This window comes from Heterodontus francisci, chromosome 13 (assembly GCF_036365525.1).
Source record: "Heterodontus francisci isolate sHetFra1 chromosome 13, sHetFra1.hap1, whole genome shotgun sequence".
Classification (NCBI taxonomy): Eukaryota; Metazoa; Chordata; class Chondrichthyes; order Heterodontiformes; family Heterodontidae; genus Heterodontus; species Heterodontus francisci.
The window spans coordinates 23,663,869-23,686,486 of record NC_090383.1 but is presented as its reverse complement, the minus strand read 5'-3'; the positions used below and the strand labels follow the sequence as shown (position 1 = coordinate 23,686,486).

Sequence of the window (22,618 nt, the reverse complement as noted above, 5' to 3'; positions counted from 1 at the left end):
GCAAATAGTATATCCAATTAAAGCCATATGCCCCTTATCCATGGTTCTGCATTTTTCCCTTTTCAAGTATATATCCAATTCCGTTTGAAAGTTACTATTGAATTTACTTCCACCATCCTGTCAGTGTATTCCAGTTCATCATAAATCCATTTACAAAAAAAAAAATCACCTTCCCTCTGGTTCTTTTGCCAATTATCTTAAATCGGTGTCCTCTCCTGACTAACCTTCCTACCAGTGGAAGTAGGCTGGAATAATTAATTCTGTATTGCACAATTTTTTTTATTTAACAGTTGTACTCCACTCCCAATGGAATGACTGATTTGAAACTTGCTGCCAGACAGCTCATGTATTATATTTTTGATATTCACACAAAAAGCCTGGTTGTAGAAATCAGCTGGGAGAACTTTTCTTAAAAGGTTACTGTTACAAGCTCAATTATTTAGTGACTTTTTCCTGCCTGCCTGAAAAATGGATGCCGAATTCAACACTTTGACTCTTATAATGTGGGAGGTGTGTTCGCTGCAAACGGGTGAGAGGTTAGAGGTTATGGCTGATCAGCTGATTCGGCGCGGAGGGAGTCGCTGCAAACAATGTAACAAACTGGACGTCTTTAGAAAAACCAAAACACTGGGAGACTGAAATCCATACGGTTGGCTTTAGCACAGCTGATCCCTACTGGTTGCGTTAACCTCCAGCGCCTTGTCTTCAGTTCTTCAGTTTTTTTCTCTCTCTCTCCTAAATAAAGGTGGTTCTTCGTGTTTTCTTTTTCTAGTAATGCGAAGGAGGAATAATTCCCTTACAGTAGAACATGACACAACCGTCACGACTCTGCAAAAAGACTCGGCACAGTCTGCGCCAAGATTGAAACACAGCCACAAAACAGCAGCCAGCAAAGCAAGGGACAACGACCTCGACACAGATGCGAAGACAGGAATGAGAACCGGTTATAGGAGGTAAAACCAGCGCTTCTCTGCGTGGGCTAGTGCTGTCGTACAAAAGGTGTAATACCAGAGAAATCAGTAGTTGTAATAACGAGTTCGAAATCTGACTAATTAAATCAGGTGAAACATAAAAGGATCAATTTCCTATATTTATAAAACCCTTGTTTCCTCGGAGTTTCAAGTGTAGTACTACAATAGCATTAAATATAATCTTTGATTACTGACACAGACCTGACCGTGGGTTTCACTTGTACTTAAACGTTGAGTCAGCTTTCCTCAAAGACGGGAAAGGTCATTTTGAAAAATTAAAAACTTTGGTTGAAAAAATGTCAGAATATAATTTCACAATTGTGTAAATAATTCAACTGCTCATTAAAGGATAACTTGATTCATTTCACAAGAATTCAAATACGTATCAGTGAGAAAGATGACTCCACGGCTCGGGGGATGATAAATATCCAAATTATGATTACTGCAATGGAATTGTCAGTTCGAATATACATTGTGTCACAAGCGCTGGTTATATTGTAACAGTTTTAATAAACATTGTGTTTTTATACTTCGAAAGATATTTATAGCATCTCTAATTATTCAGCTACTATAGTCAGAGTAAAGTAAAATACGAAGAGTTTTGATTTGATGGTAGAAATTTAAGCTGTGCTTCAGTCTAGTATTGACAGAATTCTGCACTGTCTGTGGTGCTGTCTTTCAGATGGACGTTAAACTAAGGTCCCGCCTGTCTTATCAGGTGGATGTTAATTCCATGTTACAAATTAAATTGGATGGCCACCTGAAGGAAATAAACTTGCAGGATTATCAGGATCGACGGTAGAATAGGACTGACTAGATAGCTCCATGGAGAGTCTGCATAGACTCGATGGGCTGAGTGGTCTCCTTCTGTACTGTGAATGACTTTGATTCTAAAAGGCCTCATTCATTCAGTCATGTTCAATGTAAATTCTTCACTTTTTTTTGGTCCTTTTGTGATGTGCGTCATTCCAAGAAGAGCGCCCCCTCCACTCCTCTCCTCGGGGTACCGCTCCCACCCACCAGCGACCACCTTTTGGCCAAAACCCACCCACCTAACCATCCATCTCCTTTTGACCACGCACACATTTGCCCCTCTCTTTGCACGTGCCCCACTCCCTCACTCCTCCTTGGGCTGCCCTGACCCCTCCTGGGGCCACCCCCCTCCTTCGTTGGCTAACAGACCCCTCCCCACCTGTCTGCACCTCTCCAAGGCCCTTCCTGCCCACCTTCTTTGTCTGCCCATACCACCACCCCTCTTTGCACCACCCAGCCCTGCTCCTATGGCTGCTGCCTTCTCTCCTCCTCCTTGGGCAGTTCCATACCCCAACTCCTCATGGGGCCAACCTGCTGGACCCTGCTGTGCCGGCCCTTCCTCCTCCTTTGCCAGCCACGTCCCTTTCACCCCTTCTTGGACTGCTCCTGCACCCATCTTTGGGCCTCTCTCTCTCCCCTCCCCACTCGCTCAGGTCCTTAGGCAGCCCTCTCTGACCTCTATCCCACCCCAACTCCAATTCTCTGCTCTTTGGGCGCTCCCACCTTTGCCCCCGCTCTTTGGTTGGCACCTCACCCCATCCCCGGTCCCACTCTTTGGTCGACAGGCTGCCACCACAGCTCCCACCACCCTGCCCCCCCCCCCCCCAGCACCCATGCCTCAACCCTCCCGCTGCCGCGTCCCCACCCCTAGCTCCTGCACCCCCGCCCCCACACCTGCCCCGCCGCCGCGCCCCCACCGCCCCACCTTCCCGGTGCCCCACCCCCTTGCTGCCCCGCCCCCACCCCCTTGCTGCCGCGCCACCCTTCCCTCCTCTTCTCTTCCCCCCCACTCCTCTTCTCTTCCCCCCCACTCCTCTTCTCTTCCCCCCCACTCCTCTTCTCTTCCCCCCCACTCCTCTTCTCTTCCCCCCCACTCCTCTTCTCTTCCCCCCCACTCCTCTTCTCTTCCCCCCCACTCCTCTTCTCTTCCCCCCCACTCCTCTTCTCTTCCCCCCCACTCCTCTTCTCTTCCCCCCCACTCCTCTTCTCTTCCCCCCCACTCCTCTTCTCTTCCCCCCCACTCCTCTTCTCTTCCCCCCCACTCCTCTTCTCTTCCCCCCCACTCCTCTTCTCTTCCCCCCCACTCCTCTTCTCTTCCCCCCCACTCCTCTTCTCTTCCCCCCCACTCCTCTTCTCTTCCCCCTCACTCCTCTTCTCTTCCCCCCCACTCCTCTTCTCTTCCCCCCCACTCCTCTTCTCTTCCCCCCCACTCCTCTTCTCTTCCCCCCCACTCCTCTTCTCTTCCCCCCCACTCCTCTTCTCTTCCCCCCCACTCCTCTTCTCTTCCCCCCCACTCCTCTTCTCTTCCCCCCCACTCCTCTTCTCTTCCCCCCCACTCCTCTTCTCTTCCCCCCCACTCCTCTTCTCTTCCCCCCCACTCCTCTTCTCTTCCCCCCCACTCCTCTTCTCTTCCCCCCCACTCCTCTTCTCTTCCCCCCCACTCCTCTTCTCTTCCCCCCCACTCCTCTTCTCTTCCCCCCCACTCCTCTTCTCTTCCCCCCCACTCCTCTTCTCTTCCCCCCCACTCCTCTTCTCTTCCCCCCCACTCCTCTTCTCTTCCCCCCCACTCCTCTTCTCTTCCCCCCCACTCCTCTTCTCTTCCCCCCCACTCCTCTTCTCTTCCCCCCCACTCCTCTTCTCTTCCCCCCCACTCCTCTTCTCTTCCCCCCCACTCCTCTTCTCTTCCCCCCCACTCCTCTTCTCTTCCCCCCCACTCCTCTTCTCTTCCCCCCCACTCCTCTTCTCTTCCCCCCCACTCCTCTTCTCTTCCCCCCCACTCCTCTTCTCTTCCCCCCCACTCCTCTTCTCTTCCCCCCCACTCCTCTTCTCTTCCCCCCCACTCCTCTTCTCTTCCCCCCCACTCCTCTTCTCTTCCCCCCCACTCCTCTTCTCCTTCCCCCCACTCCTCTTCTCCTTCCCCCCCACTCCTCTTCTCTTCCCCCCCACTCCTCTTCTCTTCCCCCCCACTCCTCTTCTCTTCCCCCCCACTCCTCTTCTCTTCCCCCCCCACTCCTCTTCTCTTCCCCCCCCACTCCTCTTCTCTTCCCCCCCCACTCCTCTTCTCTTCCCCCCACTCCTCTTCTCTTCCCCCCCCACTCCTCTTCTCTTGCCCCCCCACTCCTCTTCTCTGGATTTCAGTGTAGACAAATGTGAGCTCCTCCACTCTGGACCTACAAAAAGGAGAACATGGTTTTTTTCTACATGATGAAAACCTAGAAACAGTGAAGTTTCAATGTGGGGCCATGTACACACATCATTAACATGCCATGAACAGATACAGAAAATAATCAAAAAGGTTAATGGAATGCTGGCCTTTCTATCTAGTCGACTAGAAGTCATGTTTCAGCTATTTACAAAGCTCTGGTTAGACCACACCTGGCATATTGCAAGCAGTTATTGGCACTACACCTTAGGAAGAATGTATTGGTCTTAGAGGAAGATAAAGCGTAGATTTATCAGAATGTTACTTGGACTCAAAAAGGTTTAAATTAATAGATTACATAAACTAGGTTTGTATTTCCTGGAATTTAGAAAGTTAAGGAATGACTTGCTCGATGTTTTCAAGATATTAAGGGGAGCAAATAGGGTAGATGGCAATTATTTTTGCTGATTAAGGAGTCTAGGACCTGGTCTAAATATTAGAACCAGACCTTTCAGAAGTGAAATTAGGAAACACTTCTACACTACAAAGGCTGGTAGAAGTTTGGAACTCTCTTCCACAAATGTTGGTTGATGTTAGGCCAGTTGCTAATTTTAAATTTTAGTTTAGTTTTAGTTTAGACATCCAGCACTGAAAATGGCCCTTCGGCCCACTGAGTCTGTGCCGACCATCAACCACCCATTTGTTCTAATCCTACACTAATTCCATATTCCTACCTCATCCCCACCTACCTATACTAGGGGCAATTTATAATGGCCAATTTACCTATCAACCTGCAAGTCTTTGGCATGTGGGAGGAAACCGGAGCACCCGGAGGAAACCCACGCAGACACAGGGAGAACTTGCAAACTCCACGCAGGCAGTACCCAGAATTGAACCCGGGTCGCTGGAGCTGTGAGGCTGCGGTGCTAACCACTGCGCCACTGTGCCGCCCCAAAATCTCAGATTGATAGTTTTTTGTTAACCAAAGGTACTCAGGTGGGTTTGTGCAGTTAGGTCGCAGATCAACCATTCTCATTGAATGGCAGAAACAGGCTCAGGGAACTAAGTGGCTTACTGCTGTTCCTGTGAGGGAATAAATTTTAGGGCTAGTGCATGGAAGCAGGAGTGAGAGGGTAAAAGACAAATTTGGGTATAAATTGCTTTGCCATAAATGGCAACGAAAGTTGTCATTAGTGACCTTCGAGTGAAATTGATAGTTTAAAAAATAGGGAAATAGGAATTGTTTCCCAATAGGAGGCCAAGGTCCATCTACTTCATCTTCTATCATCCTGGTAGTCGCATAGTACAACAATAATGGAGTTGTTGACTAATCATAGCACTGAATGTCCATTAATTAGTCTACAAAAAACATGCGCAGGGAAAACCCAATCTCTTCCTCCCAACCATGCTATACTGACCACTTGTCTTGTGTCAAAATATTCTTATACTGTATCCCAAAATGTTATTGTCTTAAATAAATCTTTGATTTTTATTTAAAATGAGGCTTAAGAATTGGTGGCTCCTTAAATTGGGACTCTAATGCAGAGTGCATACTAAATACAGTATACCTTGCCAAGCTTGATGCTATTATGTTGCTACCCTGCATTAATGGAACCTCTTAAAATAGCTTTCAGAAGATTTACTACTCAGACCATTGGATTAGTCTTATGCAAAGAGCTGATTGGTTTTGTCCTGATAGATTACATTATATGCTTGTTACTTTTCGCAGAATTCTTAAACACCACTACTGATTCTTTTATTAGCTGTTTCATACTATTACACAGAATCGAGTGTCCTAACAATCGCACAAAAGTGAATTCTAAATTGCGGGTAAGGGAAGAGGAAACCTACACTATACCATTTCTGCTTTGTCATATTTTGTCAAAGGCCAGTGTCTCTCTGTTACTATCATTAAATGTTGAAAAATAAGGCATTAAAATGGTTAAAAGCATTCTTTAAAAATCATTTGTAGTATTTTGTTGTTTTGCAAAATAAAATTGTCCCTTTAGTTTCTTAGTCTCATTACAGATCGATGTTAGCTGAAATTTTCCCTTAACCTACAGTGCAGTGATACCATGATTAGCAGACTGGAGCAAGAGCAACATGCTGATCAAAAGCAATTGCTTTAAATTCTGTGTGTACAGAGATACAATGTATTTATTTTAGTTCAACACACTAATGGATTTAACTTAAGACTTGGTGTAGTCACTTATTTTTGCTGAGTGCTGTTGGTTGAGAAATTAGGTAGGTCACAAAGGTGAGGGGAAGATTCTGTGCTCATCAAGGTGAAAGCTGTCCATGCTCGGGAGTGTGTAACAACATATTTTTCTTGCAGTGCTAGAATTGAGTACTCCAAGGTCAAGTATAGACAACTAGAGATTAAAACTTTAGTTTGCTTCAACTGTGTGCCTTATTCCCAGAACTGCATCCATGACTACACAAGTGTGAACTTTCTATATTCCATACCAGCCAGTGTTTGTCTTGAGACTGCAGAAATGGCAAAAATTAGCTTTTGAGTTTACATAGAATTGCATAGCATATACAGGAGCGAAACAGATTATTTGGCCCAACCAGTTTATGTTTGATGAGCCTCCTCTCATCCTTCCTCATAACCTTTTATTCCCTTCTCCCTTGTATGGTTATCTAGCTTCTCCCCAAATGGATCTATACTATTTGCGTCAACTACTCCCTATGGTAGCAGGTTCCTTATTCTTACCACTCTCTGGGTGAAGGCATTTCGTAACTCCTTATTTGATTTCTTGGTGACTATCTTATATTGATGGCCTCTTAATTTTGCTCTCTCCCACAAATGGAAACACTCTCTCTGGCCGGAATTTTACCAACCCTGGGGCAGTGGGCTGGAAGGCAGGTGGGCCAGAAAATGGCGGGGGAATGCATCAGAGTGGAAGCCCAACGTGTTCTCGCTGCTGTTGAAATTTCCCGGAGGCGGTTGGGGTGCAGGGTCGAGACTGCGTGTAGTGGTAGTGGGCAGGCAATTAAAGCTTGACAGCAAGCCAATTGACAGCAATTTTGAGGAACCCTTTAAATTTTACCAGGGGTGCATGGGAAACATGAAGTTTCAGAGCCTCGACAGCAATAAGGAAGTGAGAGCTCAGCGGCAGCTCAGTGTTGGCTGGAGGTGTATTCATTAAGAGTAGCAATGTTGCAACACAGAGAGGGTGAGTATTAGTAAAGCACGGGAGTGAAAAGCTGGAGGTTCTGCAAAGTGGGCGCACACATCGAAGGCAGAATACTGGAAGGGTCTCTCCAAGGTGCAATTCATGCATTCAGAGTTAGGGGTTGATAGGCCTTGAGACGTCAGTGCTTCAATTGACAATGGGTCTCATGCACAAGATTTCGAGTCCTCCAGTGAGGAGGAGAATGAGAGAGTGACCAGGTGCAACCAGAGGGAGTGGGGCTGCAACACCCAGAGGAGCAGCAGGCTAATGAGGGTGAAAGGGGTTGTGGCAGAGGAGGGCACAGAGGGCCCACAACCAGGCTTGTGGCCACAGAAGGTGCTACCCAGCTGAAAGGGTGTACTGACAAAATCTCTGCTTGCTGGAGATGTCAGAGCATCAATATCAATGATGACTATGCCTGGCCAGGGAGATGGTCACAGGGTTGTGTGCTATGCTGGGGAAGGATCTGAACCCAATGTCATGTTCTGGTCACTCATTGCCCATGGCAGTGAAGGCCACTGTGATGTTTATTTTTGCCTGGGAGAGCCTTTTTCTTTTCCAAAAATATGCTTTATTCATAAAATTTGTATCACTACATTACATAACAGTTCATATTTAACATTACATAAAGTGCAATAGAGATCAGTTTCTTTCAATATGGTACATGAGGTGCCTCATGACACTTGCCATTACAAGTTATATTTACAGTGTACATTTACATTTCATGTCAAATGTTAAGTAAAAACAGAAAGTGCTGGAAATACTCAGCAGGTCAGGCAGCATCTGTGGAGAGAGAAGCAGAGTTAACGTTTCAGATCTGTGACCTTTCATCAAATGTTCTCTGGTGCATGCAGCCCAAGGGGTTTTACATGGTTTCCAGCCCCTCGATATACTATGGCAGAAGGATCTTACATAGTGGCTTTTCCCCATTGAGCCTTTGCAGTGGCTGCCCCAAGCTTTACTGCGTCCCTCAGCACATTGCCATGGACCTTGCTTGTTAATCTTTTTTTCCAAAAATATACTTTATTGATAAAAATTTGCAAAAATACATTACAAAACAGTTCCAAACAGTTCAAATTTCACATTGCGAGAAGTACAATAGAGATCAGATTTCTTGATACAGAAAACATGAAGTGCCTCACAATTCTTGCTATTCCATTTTAAATGCAATGTATATTGGCACAAAATGTTCTTCGCAGACAAAGATTTTGGGAAGGTTGTAGTCATCAGTTGCAGGCCCGCTGGTGGCTAGTCAGGCCTATCTGTGACCGGCAGATTCTCCCACAGCGGGTACAAATGAAGGTGTAGTCGCTGCTGGGGGTAATTGGATCTATCCTTCTCCTTCTCTCTTTCATTCTGGTTTTTTGCTCAGTCTCAAAGGTGTCTGTAGCCCTCCTGATGTAGCATCTCCAAGCATTTCGATCTATGGCCTGCGCTTCCCACTGGCGATGGTCGATGTGGCACACAGAGAGGGACTTCTCAGGGAGTCCTTGAAATGTTTGCATGGGACCCCTCTGTTCCTTTTACCGTGGTCAGCTGTCCAAACAACACTATCTTGGGCATCCGGGCAGCGTGACCCACCCAATGCAGTTGGCTTTGCAGGAGGGTGGCCTCGATGCTGGTGATGTTGGCTGTTTCCAGGACTTGAATGTTTGTGATGCGGTCCTGCCAGCGGACCTTGCGGATGCTGTGGAGGCAGCGCTGATGGAAGTACTCTAGAAGGCATACATGATGGCGGTATAGGACCCATGACTCAGTGCCATACAGAAGGGTGGTGAGGACTATGGCTTTGTCCACTTTGGCATTACATAGCGAAGAACATTTTGGTGCATACAGCCCGAGGGATTTTACACAGGTTCCAGACCCTCAGTTCACTATGGTGGGAGGACCTTACACAGTGGTCTTTCCCCATTGAGCCTTTGCGACAGCTGCCCCAAGCTTTAATGCGTCCCTCAGCACGTAGTCCTGGACCTTGGAATGTGCCAGTCTGCAACACTCGGTGGTGGACAACTCTTTGCTGTGGAAGACCAGCAAGTCTTGGGCAGACCAAAGTGCGTCCTACACCGAGTTGATGGTCCTACAGCAGCAGTTGATGTTTGTCTCGGTGTGCGTCCCTGGGAACAGACCGTAGAGCGCAGACTCCTGTGTTACCGAGTTGCTCGGGATGAACCTTGACAAAAACCATTGCATCTCTTTCCACACCTGCTTTGCAAAGGCACATTCCAGAAGGAGGTGGGCAACAGTCTCTTCCCCACCACAGGCACCTCGAGGGCAGCGTGCAGAAAGGATCTGACGGGGAGGGCCCTTCTCACCACCACTATGTCTTGGGTGCTTTTTTGAAAGTTCTGGTGATGAGTTATTCTGCCAAATCTTTGACAGTCTGCTTGGGGAACCATCCGACAGGATCTAACATCTCCTTTTCCCAAAAGGCCTTGACATTCTGTGCAGACCACTGCCTGATGGATCGGTGGTCAAAGGTGTGTATCTGCACAAACATTTCCATGAAGGATAGGTGAGACGGCATGGTCCAACTGGATGCAACGTTCTGCGGCAATGAGGCCAGACCCATCCTTCTCAACACCAGTGACAGACAGAACCTCAGCACGTAGTGACACTTTGTGTTTGCGTACTGGGGTTCTACGCACAGCTTGATGCAGCCGCACGCAAAAGTGGCCATCAGGATGAGGGCAACGTTGGGTACGTTTTTTTTCCCCCTTTATCCAGAGGTTTGAACATTGTTTCCCTCTGGACAGAGTCCATTTTTGATCTCCAGATAAAGCAAAAAATGGTTCGGTTGACGGAGTTTTGAAAAAAAGAAAAAAAAAGCCAGCAGTGACATCACAAGAAAGCTGCAAGGTGATTTGTTGGTGAGTCACTGCTGTTAGGGAATTGCTCTAAGTAGCTGGGTAAGTATCTAAGGTTTAAAGGTTTACAGTTTTTTTTCAAATACAGTAAGTAGTGTTTTTTTTTAGGGAGTTCTGTACTAACGAGGACCAGGGAAGAAGGGCCCCAGAGTAATTGATATTATTTGACATTACAATCTTCCAAAAGGTTAATTTAAAGGGTTAAGTCATGGCAGGAGAGCTCAAAGCCGTGTTGTGCTCCTCATGCTCCATGTCAGAAGCTGGGGACATTTCCAGTGCCCGGGACCAGCTTGTGTGCGGGAAGTGTCTCCAGCTGCAGCTCCTGGAAGCCCAGGTTTCGGAGCTGGAGCGGCAGCTGGGGACACTGTGGAGCATCCACGAGGCGGAGAGTATCGTGGATAGCACGTACAGAGAGGTGGCCACACCGCAGGCTGAGACTCCACAGGCAGGAAGGGAATGGGTGACCACCAGGCAGAGCAAGAGGGCTAGGCAGGCAGTTCAGGAATCTCCTGTGGTTATTCCCCTGCAAAACAGATATACTGCTTTGGATACTCTTGGGGGGAACGGCCTGTCAGGAAAGAAGCAACAGCCCAATTCGTTGCACCACGGTTGGCTCTGCTGCACAGGGGAGGAGTAAAAAATGTGGGAATGCAATAATTATAGGGGATTCAATTGTAAGGGGAATAGATAGGCATTTCTGTGACTGCAAAAGAGACTCCAGGATGGTATGTTGCCTCCCTGGTGCTAGGGTCAGGGATGTCTCAGAGCGGTTACAGGACATTCTGAAGGGGGAGGGTGAACAGCCAGTGGTCGTGGTGCACATTGGTACAAACGACATAAGTAAAAAAAAAAAGGATGAGTCCTAAAAGCAGAATATAGGGAGCTAGAAAGTAAGTTGAAAAGCAGGACCTCAAAGGTAGTGATCTCAGGATTACTACCAGTGCCACATGCTAGTCAGAGTAGAAATAGGATATAGCGGATGAATATGTGGCTGAAGAGATGGTGTGAGGGGGAGGGTTTTCGATTCTTGGGACATTGGGACCAGGCCTGGGGGAGGTGGGACCAGTACAAACTGGACGGGTTACACCTGGGCAGGACCGGGACTGATGTCCTAGGGGGAGTATTTGCTCGAGTGGCTGGGGAATGTTTAAACTAAAATGGCAGGGGGATGGGAACCTTTGCAAGGAGTCAGAGGAGGGGAAATCAAAGGCAAGAACAAAAGACAGTAAGGAGAATAAGAAAAGTGATAGGCAGAGAAATCAAGGGCCAGACTCAAACGGGGCCACAGTGAAAAATAGTGGGAAGGGGACCAGTAATGTGAAAAAGACAAGCCGTAAGGCTTTGTGCCTTAACGCACGGAGCATTCGCAATAAATTGGATGAATTAATCGTGCAAATAGATGTAAATGGGTATGATTTAGTCGGGATTACGGAGACATGGCTGCAAGGTGACCAGGGATGGGAAATGAACATCCAGGGGTATTCAGTATTTAGTAAGGACAGACAAAAAGCAAAAGGCGGTGGAGTTGCATTGCTGGTTAAAGAGGAAATTAACGCAATAGTGAGGAAACATATTAGCTCTGACAATGTGGAATCTGTATGGGTAGAGCTGAGAAACACTAAGGGGCAAAAAACGTTAGTGGGGGTTGTATATAGACCCCCCAAACTGTGGTGGTGATGTTGGGAATGGCATTAAACAAGAAATTAGAGACGCATGCGATAAAGGAACATCTGTAATTATGGGTGACATTAATCTGCATAAAGATTGGGCAAATTAAATTAGTCACCGTACTGTAGAGGCGGAATTCTTGGAGTGTATACGGGATGGTTTTCTGGACCAATACGTTGAGGAACTAACTAGAGAACAGGCCATCCTAGTGTAATGAGAGAGGAATAATTGACCATCTAGTTGCCCTGGGGGATGAGGAACCATAATATGATAGAATTCTTCATCAAGATGGAGAGTGAAGTAGTTGATTCTGAGATTAGGGTCCTGAATCTTAGTAAAGGAAACTACGAAGGTATGAGGCGCGAGTTGGCTATGACGGATTGGGAAATGTTATTTAAAGGGATGACGGTGGATAGGTAATGGCAAACATTTAAAGAGCGCATGGATGAACTACAACAATTGTTTATTCCTGTCTGGTGCAAAAGTAAAACAGGAAAGGTAGCCAAACCATGGCTTACAAGGGAAATTACAGATAGCAATAGATCCAAGGAAGAGGCATATAAATCTGCCTGAAAAAACAACAGACCTGAGGATTGGGAGCTGTTTAGAATTCAGCAAAGGAGGACGAAGGGATTGATTAAGAAGGGGAAAATAGAGAACGAGAGCAAGCTTGCGGGGAACATAAAAACTGGCTGTAAAAGTTTCTGTAGGTATGTGAAGAGAAAAAGATTGGTAAGACAAATGTAGGTCCCTTACAGTCAGAAACAGGGGAATTTATTATGGGGAACAAAGAAATGGCTGACCAACTAAATGCATACTTTGGTTCTGTCTTCACAAAGGAGGACAAAAATATCATACCAGAAATGTTGGGGAACACAGGATTTAGTGAGAGAGAGGAACTGAAGGAAATCAGTATTAGTAGAGAAATGGTGTTAGGGAAATTGATGGGATTGAAGACCGATAAATCCCAAGGGCCTGATATAATGCATCCCAGAGTACTTAAGGAAGTGGCCCTAGAAATAGTGGATGCATTGGTGGTCATCTTCCAAGATTCTATAGACTCTGGAACAGTTCCTACAGATTGGAGGGTAGCTAATGTAACCCCACTATTTAAAAAGGGAGGTAGAGAGAAAACAGGGAATTGTAGACCAGTCAGCCTGATGTCGGTAGTGGGGAAAATTCTAGAGTCCATTATCAAAGATTTTATAGCAGAGCACTTAGAGAACAGTGGTAAAATTGGACAGAGTCAGCATGGATTTACGAAAGGGAAATCATGCTTGATAAATTTACTAGAATTCTTCGAGGATGTAACTAGTAGAGTTGATGAGGGGGAGCCAGTGGATGTGGTTTATTTGGACTTTCAGAAGACTTTCGACAAAGTCCCACATAAGACATTAGCGTTTAAAATTAGGTAACACGGTGGCGCAGTGGTTAGCACCGCAGCCTCACAGCTCCAGCGACCCGGGTTCGGTTCTGGCTACTGCCTGTGCGGAGTTTGCAAGTTCTCCCTGTGACTGCGTGGGTTTTCGCCGGATGCTCCGGTTTCCTCCCACAGCCAAAGACTTGCAGGTTGATAGGTAAATTGGCCATTGTAAATTGCCCCTAGTGTAGGAAGGTGGTAGGAAATATGGGGTTACTGCAGGGTTAGTATAAATGGGTGGTTGTTGGTCAGCACAGACTCGGTGGGCCAAAGGGCCTGTTTCAGTGCTGTATCGCTAAAAAATAGAGATTAGTGTGGAAAATTGTAGCACATGGGATTGGGAGTGGTGTATTGTGAGGGATAGAAAATTGGTTAGTAATCAGGAAACAAAGAGTAGGAATAAATGGGTCTTTTTTCGAATGACTAGTGGGGTACCGCAGGGTTCAGTGCTAGGACCCCAGCTATTCACAATATATAGTAATGATTTACATGAGGGAACTAAATGTAATATCCCCAAATTTGCAGATGACACAAAACTGGGTGGGAGGGTGAGTTGTGATGAGGATGCAGAGAGGCTTCAGGGTGATTTGGACAAGTTGAGTGAGTGGGCTAATGCATAGCAGATGCAGTATAATGTGGATAAATGTGAGGTTATCCACTTTGATAGCAAAAACAGGAAGGCAGATTATTATCTGAACGGCTATAAACTGAGAGAGGGGAATATGCAGCGAGACCTGGGTGTTCTCGCACACCAGTCGCTGAAGGTAAGCATGCAGGTGCAACAGACGGTAAAAATGGCAAATGGTGTGTTGGCCTTCATAGCGAGAGGATTCGAGTACAGGAGCAGGGATGTCTTGCTGCAATTGTACAGGGCCTTGGTGAGGCCACATCTGGAATATTGTGCGCGGTTTTGGTCTCCTTATCTGAGGAAGGATGTTCTTGCTATAGAGGGAGTGCAGCGAAGGTTTACCAGACTGATTCCTGGGATGGCAGGACTGACGTATGAGGAGAGATTGAGTCAGTTAGGATTATATTCGCTGGAGTTCAGAAGAGTGAGGGGGGATCTCATAGAAACCTATAAAATTCTAACAGGACTTGACAGAGTAGATGCAGGAAGAATGTTCCCGATGGTGGGGGAGTCCAGAACCAGGGGTCATAGTCTAAGGATACGGGGTAAACCTTTCAGGACTGAGATAAGGAGAAATTACTTCACCCAGAGAGTGGTGAGCCTGTGGAATTCTCTACCACAGAAAGCATTTGAGGACAAAACATAGTATGTTTTCAAGAAGGAGTTAGATATACCTCTTAGGTCTAAAGGGATCAAAGGGAATGGGGGGAAAGCCAGAACAGGCGACTGAGTTGGATGATCATCCATGATCATAATGAATGGCGGATCAGGCTCGAAGGGCTGAATGGCCTACTCCTGCTCCTATTTTCTATGTTTCTATGTGACCGCCAAGTTGCAGGAGTGGGCTCTGGGCCAGACCTGCACCACATACAGTAATAATGTGAGTGCCTCGCACATGATGACCAGGTTCTTACCAGCAATTGAGAGAGAACACTGCTCCCACATGCTCAGTTTATGTTTTACCATGGCTATACGCCTCTTCCAGGTTTTTGCGCACGCCCCGGCCCCTCCGAAGCATATTCCCAGTGCCTTCAGGTTGTCTGACACGACAGTGACAGGAACAAAGGATCGGTTGGCCCAGTTCCCAAAGAACATGGCCTCGCTCTCGCTGGAATTTACTTTGGCTCCCGAGGCCAGTTCGAACTGGTCGCAGATGCTCATCAGTCTGCGAACGGACAGCAGATCTGAGCAGAAGACGGCAACGTTGTCTATGTACAGGGAGGCTTTGACCTGAGTTCCTCCGCTGCCTGGGATTGTCACTCCTCTCATACCCGCATCCTTCTGAATGGACTCAGTAAAAGGTTCGATACAGCAAACAAACAAGACGGGAGAGAGGACAACCCTGTCTGACTCCAGATTTGATTGGAAACTTTCTGATTCCCACCCATTGATTGAGACTGCGTTACTGATGTTTGTGTAGAGCATTTGGAGCCAATTGCGGATTCCCTCCCCAAACCCCACTTTGGATAGCATGTCTATCATGTATGTTTGCGATATCCTGTCAAAAGCCTTCTCTTGGTCCAAGCTGATGAGGCAGGTGTCTACCCCTCTTCCGCACATAGGAGATCATAGCCTCGTGCTACTCAGGGATATCAGAGGTCTTCCTGCCGGGTACAGTGCAGGTCTGGTCAGGGTGAATCACCAACTCCAGAGAGCAGACTTGACCCATCTGGTGATGACTATGGACAGAATCTTGTAGTCGACATTAAACAGTGAGATGGGTGCTAATTTCTGATTTCCGCCCTCTCCCCCTTCTGCTTGTAGATGAGGGTGATGATGCCTTTCCTCGTGAATTCTGACATGCTGCTAGCCAGAAGCATACTCTCGTACACTTGCAGCAGGTCTGGGCCGATCCAGTCCCACAGAGCTGAATACAACTCAACCGGTAAGCCGTCGCTTCCGGGAGTTTTACTTTCTTGAAGGCTCTGACGGCTTCACGTCGTACAGCCCAGCATAAAAGGATTTCTGAAGACGTTACCAAGGCATCCTCTTCCTTCAGGCTGCTGATCACTGAGCTCTCTATGTGTACCTTTTGGAAGAAGAAACGCGAGCACACCTCATCCTGCTCAATGGAGCGGACTCTGGACCGGAAGGTGATCTTGGAGGCCTCCACAGCAAAGAGCGAGGCCTGCTGGCTCTTCACCTCTTGGAGATCCTTCTTGACCTTGACCCCCATCGACTGCAGCCAGAGCGGTTTTAGCAATCTTTTCTGGAGTCTGGACATTTCCCTCTGTCTCTCTCTTGCCCTCTGAACACCTTTGAGGATAAAGAACCTCTTGATGTTCGCCTTGATCGCTTCCCACCAGTGCATCGCAGACTCTAGTTCTCCAACCTTTGTAATCCCTTTTGTGTTCCTCATGTTCTCTGGGGTTAGCAATGTAGCATTCAGCTTCCATGTCCCCCTGTCAAAACCCTGGTCATCATGTAAGTGACAGTCGGCCTGTAAGAGGCAGTGGTCAGAGAAGAACACCAGCTTGACGTCGGTGGATCTGACCGTGAAAGCACGGGACACAAACAGGAAGTCAGTTCTGGAACGGGCAGACCCATCCGATCTTGACCAGGTGCATTTACCCTGCGCACCGTCTGCAGGTTTGCTGAAGACATCGTGCAGCTTCGCATCTTTTACTGTTTCCATTAGAAATTTGGACTTAGCGTTCAGTTTGCTGTCATCACTGCCGGATCGTCCAGCTGAACAAAGAAAGAACAAAGAAAATTACAGCACAGGAACAGGCCCTTCGGCCCTCCAAGCCTACGCCGATCCAAATCCTCTATCTAAACCTGTCGTCTATTTTCTAAGGGTCTGTATCTCTTTACTTCCTGCCCATTCATGTATCTGTCTAGATACATCTTAAAAGACGCTATCGTGCCCGCGTCTACCACCTCCACTGGCAAAGCGTTCCATGCACCCACCACCCTCTGCGTAAAGAAATTTCCACGCATATCCCCCCTAAACTTTTCCCCTTTCACTTTGAACTCATGTCCCCTTGTAATTGAATCCCCCACTCTGGGGAAAAAGCTTCTTGCTATCCACTCTGTCTATACCTCTCATAATTTTGTACACCTCAATCAGGTCCCCCCTCAACCTCCGTCTTTCTAATGAAAATAATCCTAATCTGCTCAACCTCTCTTCATAGCTAGCGCCCTCCATACCAGGCAACATCCTGGTGAATCTCCTCTGCACCCTCTCCAAAGCATCCACATCCTTTTGGTAATGTGGCGACCAGAACTGCACGCAGTATTCCAAATGTGGCCGAACCAAAGTCCTATACAACTGTAACATGACCTGCCAACTCTTGTACTCAATACCCCGTCCGATGAAGGAAAGCATGCCGTATGCCTTCTTGACCACTCTATTGACCTGCGTTGCCACCTTCAGGGAACAATGGACCTGAACACCCAAATCTCTCTGTACATCAATTTTCCCCAGGACTTTTCCATTTACTGTGTAGTTCACTCTTGAATTGGATCTTCCAAAATGCATCACCTCACATTTGCCCTGATTGAACTCCATCTGCCATTTTTCTGCCCAACTCTCCAATCTATATATATTCTGCTGTATTCTCTGACAGTCCCCTTCAGTATCTGCTACTCCACCAATCTTAGTGTCGTCTGCAAACTTGCTAATCAGACCACCTATACTTTCCTCCAAATCATTTATGTATATCACAAACAACAGTGGTCCCAGCACGGATCCCTGTGGAACACCACTGGTCACACGTCTCCATTTTGAGAAACTCCCTTCCACTGCTACTCTCTGTCTCCTGTTGCCCAGCCAGTTCTTTATCCATCTAGCTAGTACACCTTGGACCCCATGCGCCTTCACTTTCTCCATCAGCCTACCATGGGGAACCTTATCAAACGCCTTACTGAAGTCCATGTATATGACATCTACAGCCCTTCCCTCATCAATCAACTTTGTCACTTCCTCAAAGAATTCTATTAAGTTGGTAAGACATGACCTTCCCTGCACAAAACCATGTTGCCTATCACTGATAAGCCCATTTTCTTCCAGATGGGAATAGATCCTATCCCTCAGTATCTTCTCCAGCAGCTTCCCTACCACTGACGTCAGGCTCACCGGTCTATAATTACCTGGATTTTCCCTGCTACCCTTCTTAAACAAGGGGACAACATTAGCAATTCTCCAGTCCTCCGGGACCTCACCCGTGTTTAAGGATGTTGCAAAGATATCTGTTAAGGCCCCAACTATTTCCTCTCTCGCTTCCCACAATAACCTGGGATAGATTCCATCCGGACCTGGGGACTTGTCCACCTTAATGCCTTTTAGAATACCCAACACTTTCTTCCTCCTTATGCCGACTTGACCTAGAGTAATCAAACATCTGTCCCTAACCTCAACATCCGTCATGTCCCTCTCCTCGGTGAATACCGATGCAAAGTACTCGTTTAGAATCTCACCCATTTTCTCTGACTCCTGGCATCACTTTCCTCCTTTGTCCTTGAGTGGGCCAATCCTTTCTCTAGTTACTCTCTTGCTCCTTATATATGAATAAAAGGCTTTGGGATTTTCCTTAACCCTGTTTGCTAAAGATATTTCATGACCCCTTTTAGCCCTCTTAATTCCTCGTTTCAGATTGTGCCTACAATCCCGATATTCTTTCAAAGCTTCGTCTTTTTGCAGCCGCCTAGACCTTATGTATGCTTCCTTTTTCCTCTTAGCTAGTCTCACAATTTCACCTGTCATCCATGGTTCCCTAATCTTGCCATTTCTACCCCTCATTTTCACAGGAACATGTTTCTCCTGCACGCTAATCAACCTCTCTTTAAAAGCCTCCCACATGTCAAATGTGGATTTACCTTCAAACAGCTGCTCCCAATCTACATTCCCCAGCTCCTGCCGAATTTTGGTATAGTTGGCCTTCCCCCAATTTAGCACTCTTCCTTTAGGACCACTCTCGTCTTTGTCCATGAGTATTCTAAAACTTACGGAATTGTGATCACTATTCCCAAAGTAGTCCCCTACTGAAACGTCAACCACCTGGCCCGGCTCATTTCCCAACACCAGGTCCAGTATGGCCCCTTCCCGAGTTGTCCTATTTACATACTGCTCTAGAAAACCCTCCTGGATGCTCCTTACAAATTCTGCTCCATCTAGACCTCTAACACTAAGTGAATCCCAGTCAATGTTGGGAAAATTAAAATCTCCTATCACCACCACCCTGTTGCTCCCACAGCTTTCCATAATCTGTTTACATATTTGTACCTCTATCTCACGCTCGCTGTTGGGAGGCCTGTAGTACAGCCCCAACATTGTTACCGCACCCTTCCTATTTCTGAGTTCTGCCCATATTGCCTCACAGCTCGTGTCCTCCATAGTGCCTTCCTTCAGCACAGCTGTGATATCCTCTTTGACCAGTAATGCAACTCCTCCACCCCTTTTACCTCCCTCTCTATCCCGCCTGAAGCATCGGTATCCTGGGATATTTAGTTGCCAATCATGCCCTTCCCTTAACCGAGTCTCAGTAATAGCAATAACATCATACTCCCAGGTACTAATCCAAGCCCTAAGTTCATCTGACTTACCTACTACACTTCTTGCATTAAAACAAATACACCTCAGACCACCAGTCCCTTTGCTTTCATCATCTGCTCCCTGCCTACTCTTTCCCTTAGTCACGCTGACTTCATTATCTAGTTCCTTACAGGCTTTAGTTACTACATCCTTACTCTCTACTGACCGCTTTTGGTTCCCATCCCCCTGCCACATTAGTTTAAACCCTCCCCAACAGCGTTAGCAAAAGCACCCCCAAGGACATTGGTTCCAGTCCGGCCCAGGTGTAGACCGTCCAATTTGTAATAGTCCCACCTCCCCCAGAACCGGTCCCAATGTCCCAAAAATCTGAACCCCTCCCTCCTGCACCATCTCTCAAGCCACGCATTCATCCTGACTATCAATGATGCAGTTGAAGTCACCGCTGGATCGTCCAGTTGCATCAATGATGCGGTTGAAGTCACCGCCTGGAATGACCGGCCTGGATGTCGCCAGCAGCAGTGGGTGCTCCTGGAAGACAGTCAGCCACTCGCTGCATTGAACCGGGGCGTACACGTTGATTAACTGGAGCGGAACATTGTTGTTCATTACATCCTTAACTTCGGGGATGGTGAAGTTGCCTCCATGCAGCAGAATGCCCAGGCCGGAGGAATCATTTCCCCCTGATCAGATAAGTGGCCCGTGGGTCTACCATTGCGACCATTGCCTGTAAGTGCTGAGGTGCAGGATTCCAGACTCCTGCAGAAATAGCAGGTTGGCTTTGATCTTGGCGAGGTAACCCAAGGTTGAAACACGTCACTCAGTGGATTTAACACTACACATGTTGATCGAAGCAATGTTTATACCCATTTTAAAGTTGGGTCTTGCTTACCACATCAGGTGTCCTTGCTAGTCCCAGTCCTTGGGTATGTACCTGCATACCCATGGTGTACACAAGCTGTTGACATTTGTTGGGCTCAGAAACCCCTCCTGGTTGCTGATGGGGGTTTTGTTCTGCTGGGGTGACATCGGAGAAGGGATCTTGTAGGCAGCAAGGTTTGGTGGTGGTGGTGTCTTTCCCCTCTGTCCCTCCTCGAAGACATCACTGCTCTCGGCTTCCTGGAGCTGGAGTGAGCCAAACGCTTCACTGCTCTCAGTCTTCTGGAGCTGGGGTGTGCTGGGCATCTCGCTGGGTTCTGCGCTTTGGGGTTGGGGTGCACTGGGTCTGTCACAGCTTCCAGTACCCTGGAGTTGGGGGGGGCTTTCTCTTCCAGCTTCTTTGAGTTCTGCTACTTCTTTTGCAGGTGCCGTCTTTCCGGCCCTTCCTCGTCCACGAAGGAGGAGCTGCTGTAGTCTGCCTCAGACGGTAGCCTCCTCGTGCCACTGGTTTGGGTGGTGATCTGTTTATTTTTTGGAGGCTTCTTCTTTGTGGTTTTCTGTTTTACCACTTGCCACTGACCAGTTTGTCCATCTGCTGCCTGCTCCTCCATTGATTCTGTCTGTAGAGGAGGGTTTTCCGAGCACGGAATAGATGTTGGGTCGCTGGTTGCACCTGCCTCCCCTTTCTTCTCCTTCTCAGGTAGACTTTCCTCGCTGCTGGGTGGATTGCTTGTCTCCTTCCCAGCAACTGATACGTTCACCGTTCCTTCTCCCGGCCTTTCCTTGGACCTGGCCGCCTATGCATAACGAAGGCAGCATTTGGGATTGGTTTTGTAGAGGTGTCCTGCCCCACCACACAGGTTGCAGCACTTACTCTGTTTACAGTCCTTTGTCTGATGGCCTTCCTTCTTGCGGTTCTTATAGACGACTGTGTTGCAGTTGGCCGCCATATGACCAGATTTGTCGCAGGTACGAGAACTCTGGGCTGCCCCGCATAGACCAAGAAGCCTCGACTTCCCCTGATAGCGAAGCTGGAAGGGGGATGGATGATGGCTGTGTTGGCACGACCTTCAAGGTCGCCTTAATCTGCCGCTTGCTGGTCCAAATCCCAAACGGTCCTTGACATCAGTACTGCTGCCGACCCTCTTGATGTACCTGGAGAGGAAGGTGAGTGCATCCGCGACAGGAACATGGGGGTTGTAGAGGTGGATTGTCACCACCTGGTCGCATTGCGACGGCAGCGTCGAGAGTGGCTCCACTCTGAGGATCGACAGCAGCACCTGGTTTCCACTCTCCTTGAATACCTTCAGGAACTTGATGTATCTCGTCACATTCCTGAGCGTCACGTTGAAATATCCACTGCTGGGGACGTCCTGCAGGCTGTAGATGTCTGCAGCTTGGAATCCACAGCAATCAATAAGGATTTTCTTAATGAAGAAGGTGCGGTCAACCAGTGCACCTCCTTCATTATCCTTCAGCACCACCCAAACGGTGTTATGCACTCCCTGGCCTGAAGCTCTAGAATTGGTTACAACCATTTTACTGAAAACCTATCTGGAGCAGGATCAAAGGCCTATTCATCCTTTCTTCTGTAGGTATAAGCTTGCAGTTCTGGTATCATCCTTGTAAATCCTTTTTGTACCCTGTCCAACGCCTCGATATCCTTTTTATAATATGGCGACCGAATAATAATTGGAGTACTCAGTTTAGTCTCACCATGGGGTTCGATACAAATTTAGCATAACTTCTCCCTTTTTCAATTCTGGCCTTCTAGAAAAAATCCCTGAAGCTTTGTTTGGCCTTATTGACCTGTTTCTACTTTGTGATTTGTGTATTTGTACTCCTAGATTCCTTTTCTCCTGCACCCAATTTAGTTTCTTGCTTTTCCAGTAATATGTGACTTCCTTATTATTATTTGCCCATTCTACAAGTTAATTATTGTCTCCTTATAAGTTGCTGCAGTCCTCCTCACTGTTGACTATCTCTCCCAATTTGGTGTTGTCCTCAAATTTAGAAATTGTGCTTTTGATTCCAAAGTCTAGGTCATAAATATAAATTGTGAATCACAGTGGTCTCAGCACCAATCCTTGTGGCATCCCACTTTCCACCTTCTGCCACCCTGAATAGCTACCCTTTACCCCTATTTTATGCTTTCTGCCTTTCGGCCAGCGAGTTATCCATTCTGCTACTTGTCCCCTGACTCCGCATGCTCTGACCTTATTCATTAGTCTATTGTGTAGTTTAAATCTAAGTAATTGTTTCTGATTGCTGCACAGCAGATCTATTGCATTCTTATCCCATTATTTTTATTTAGTTAACAATCAGTGCCTCAGCTCCTTCTTT

At 47.2% G+C, this 22,618-nt stretch overlaps 1 protein-coding gene across 1 annotated transcript in view; it reads left to right on the top strand.

Annotated features, from left to right (window-relative positions):
- The first annotated feature begins 578 nt into the window (after nt 1–578).
- Nucleotides 579–22,618, top strand: part of abhd12 (abhydrolase domain containing 12, lysophospholipase) — a 177,492-nt gene continuing 155,452 nt past the window's right edge. The window contains exon 1 of the mRNA XM_068044525.1: nt 579–953. Within this exon, the coding sequence (XP_067900626.1) occupies nt 775–953 (179 nt within the window). The 5' untranslated portion in view covers nt 579–774. The remainder of the gene's footprint in view (nt 954–22,618) is intronic.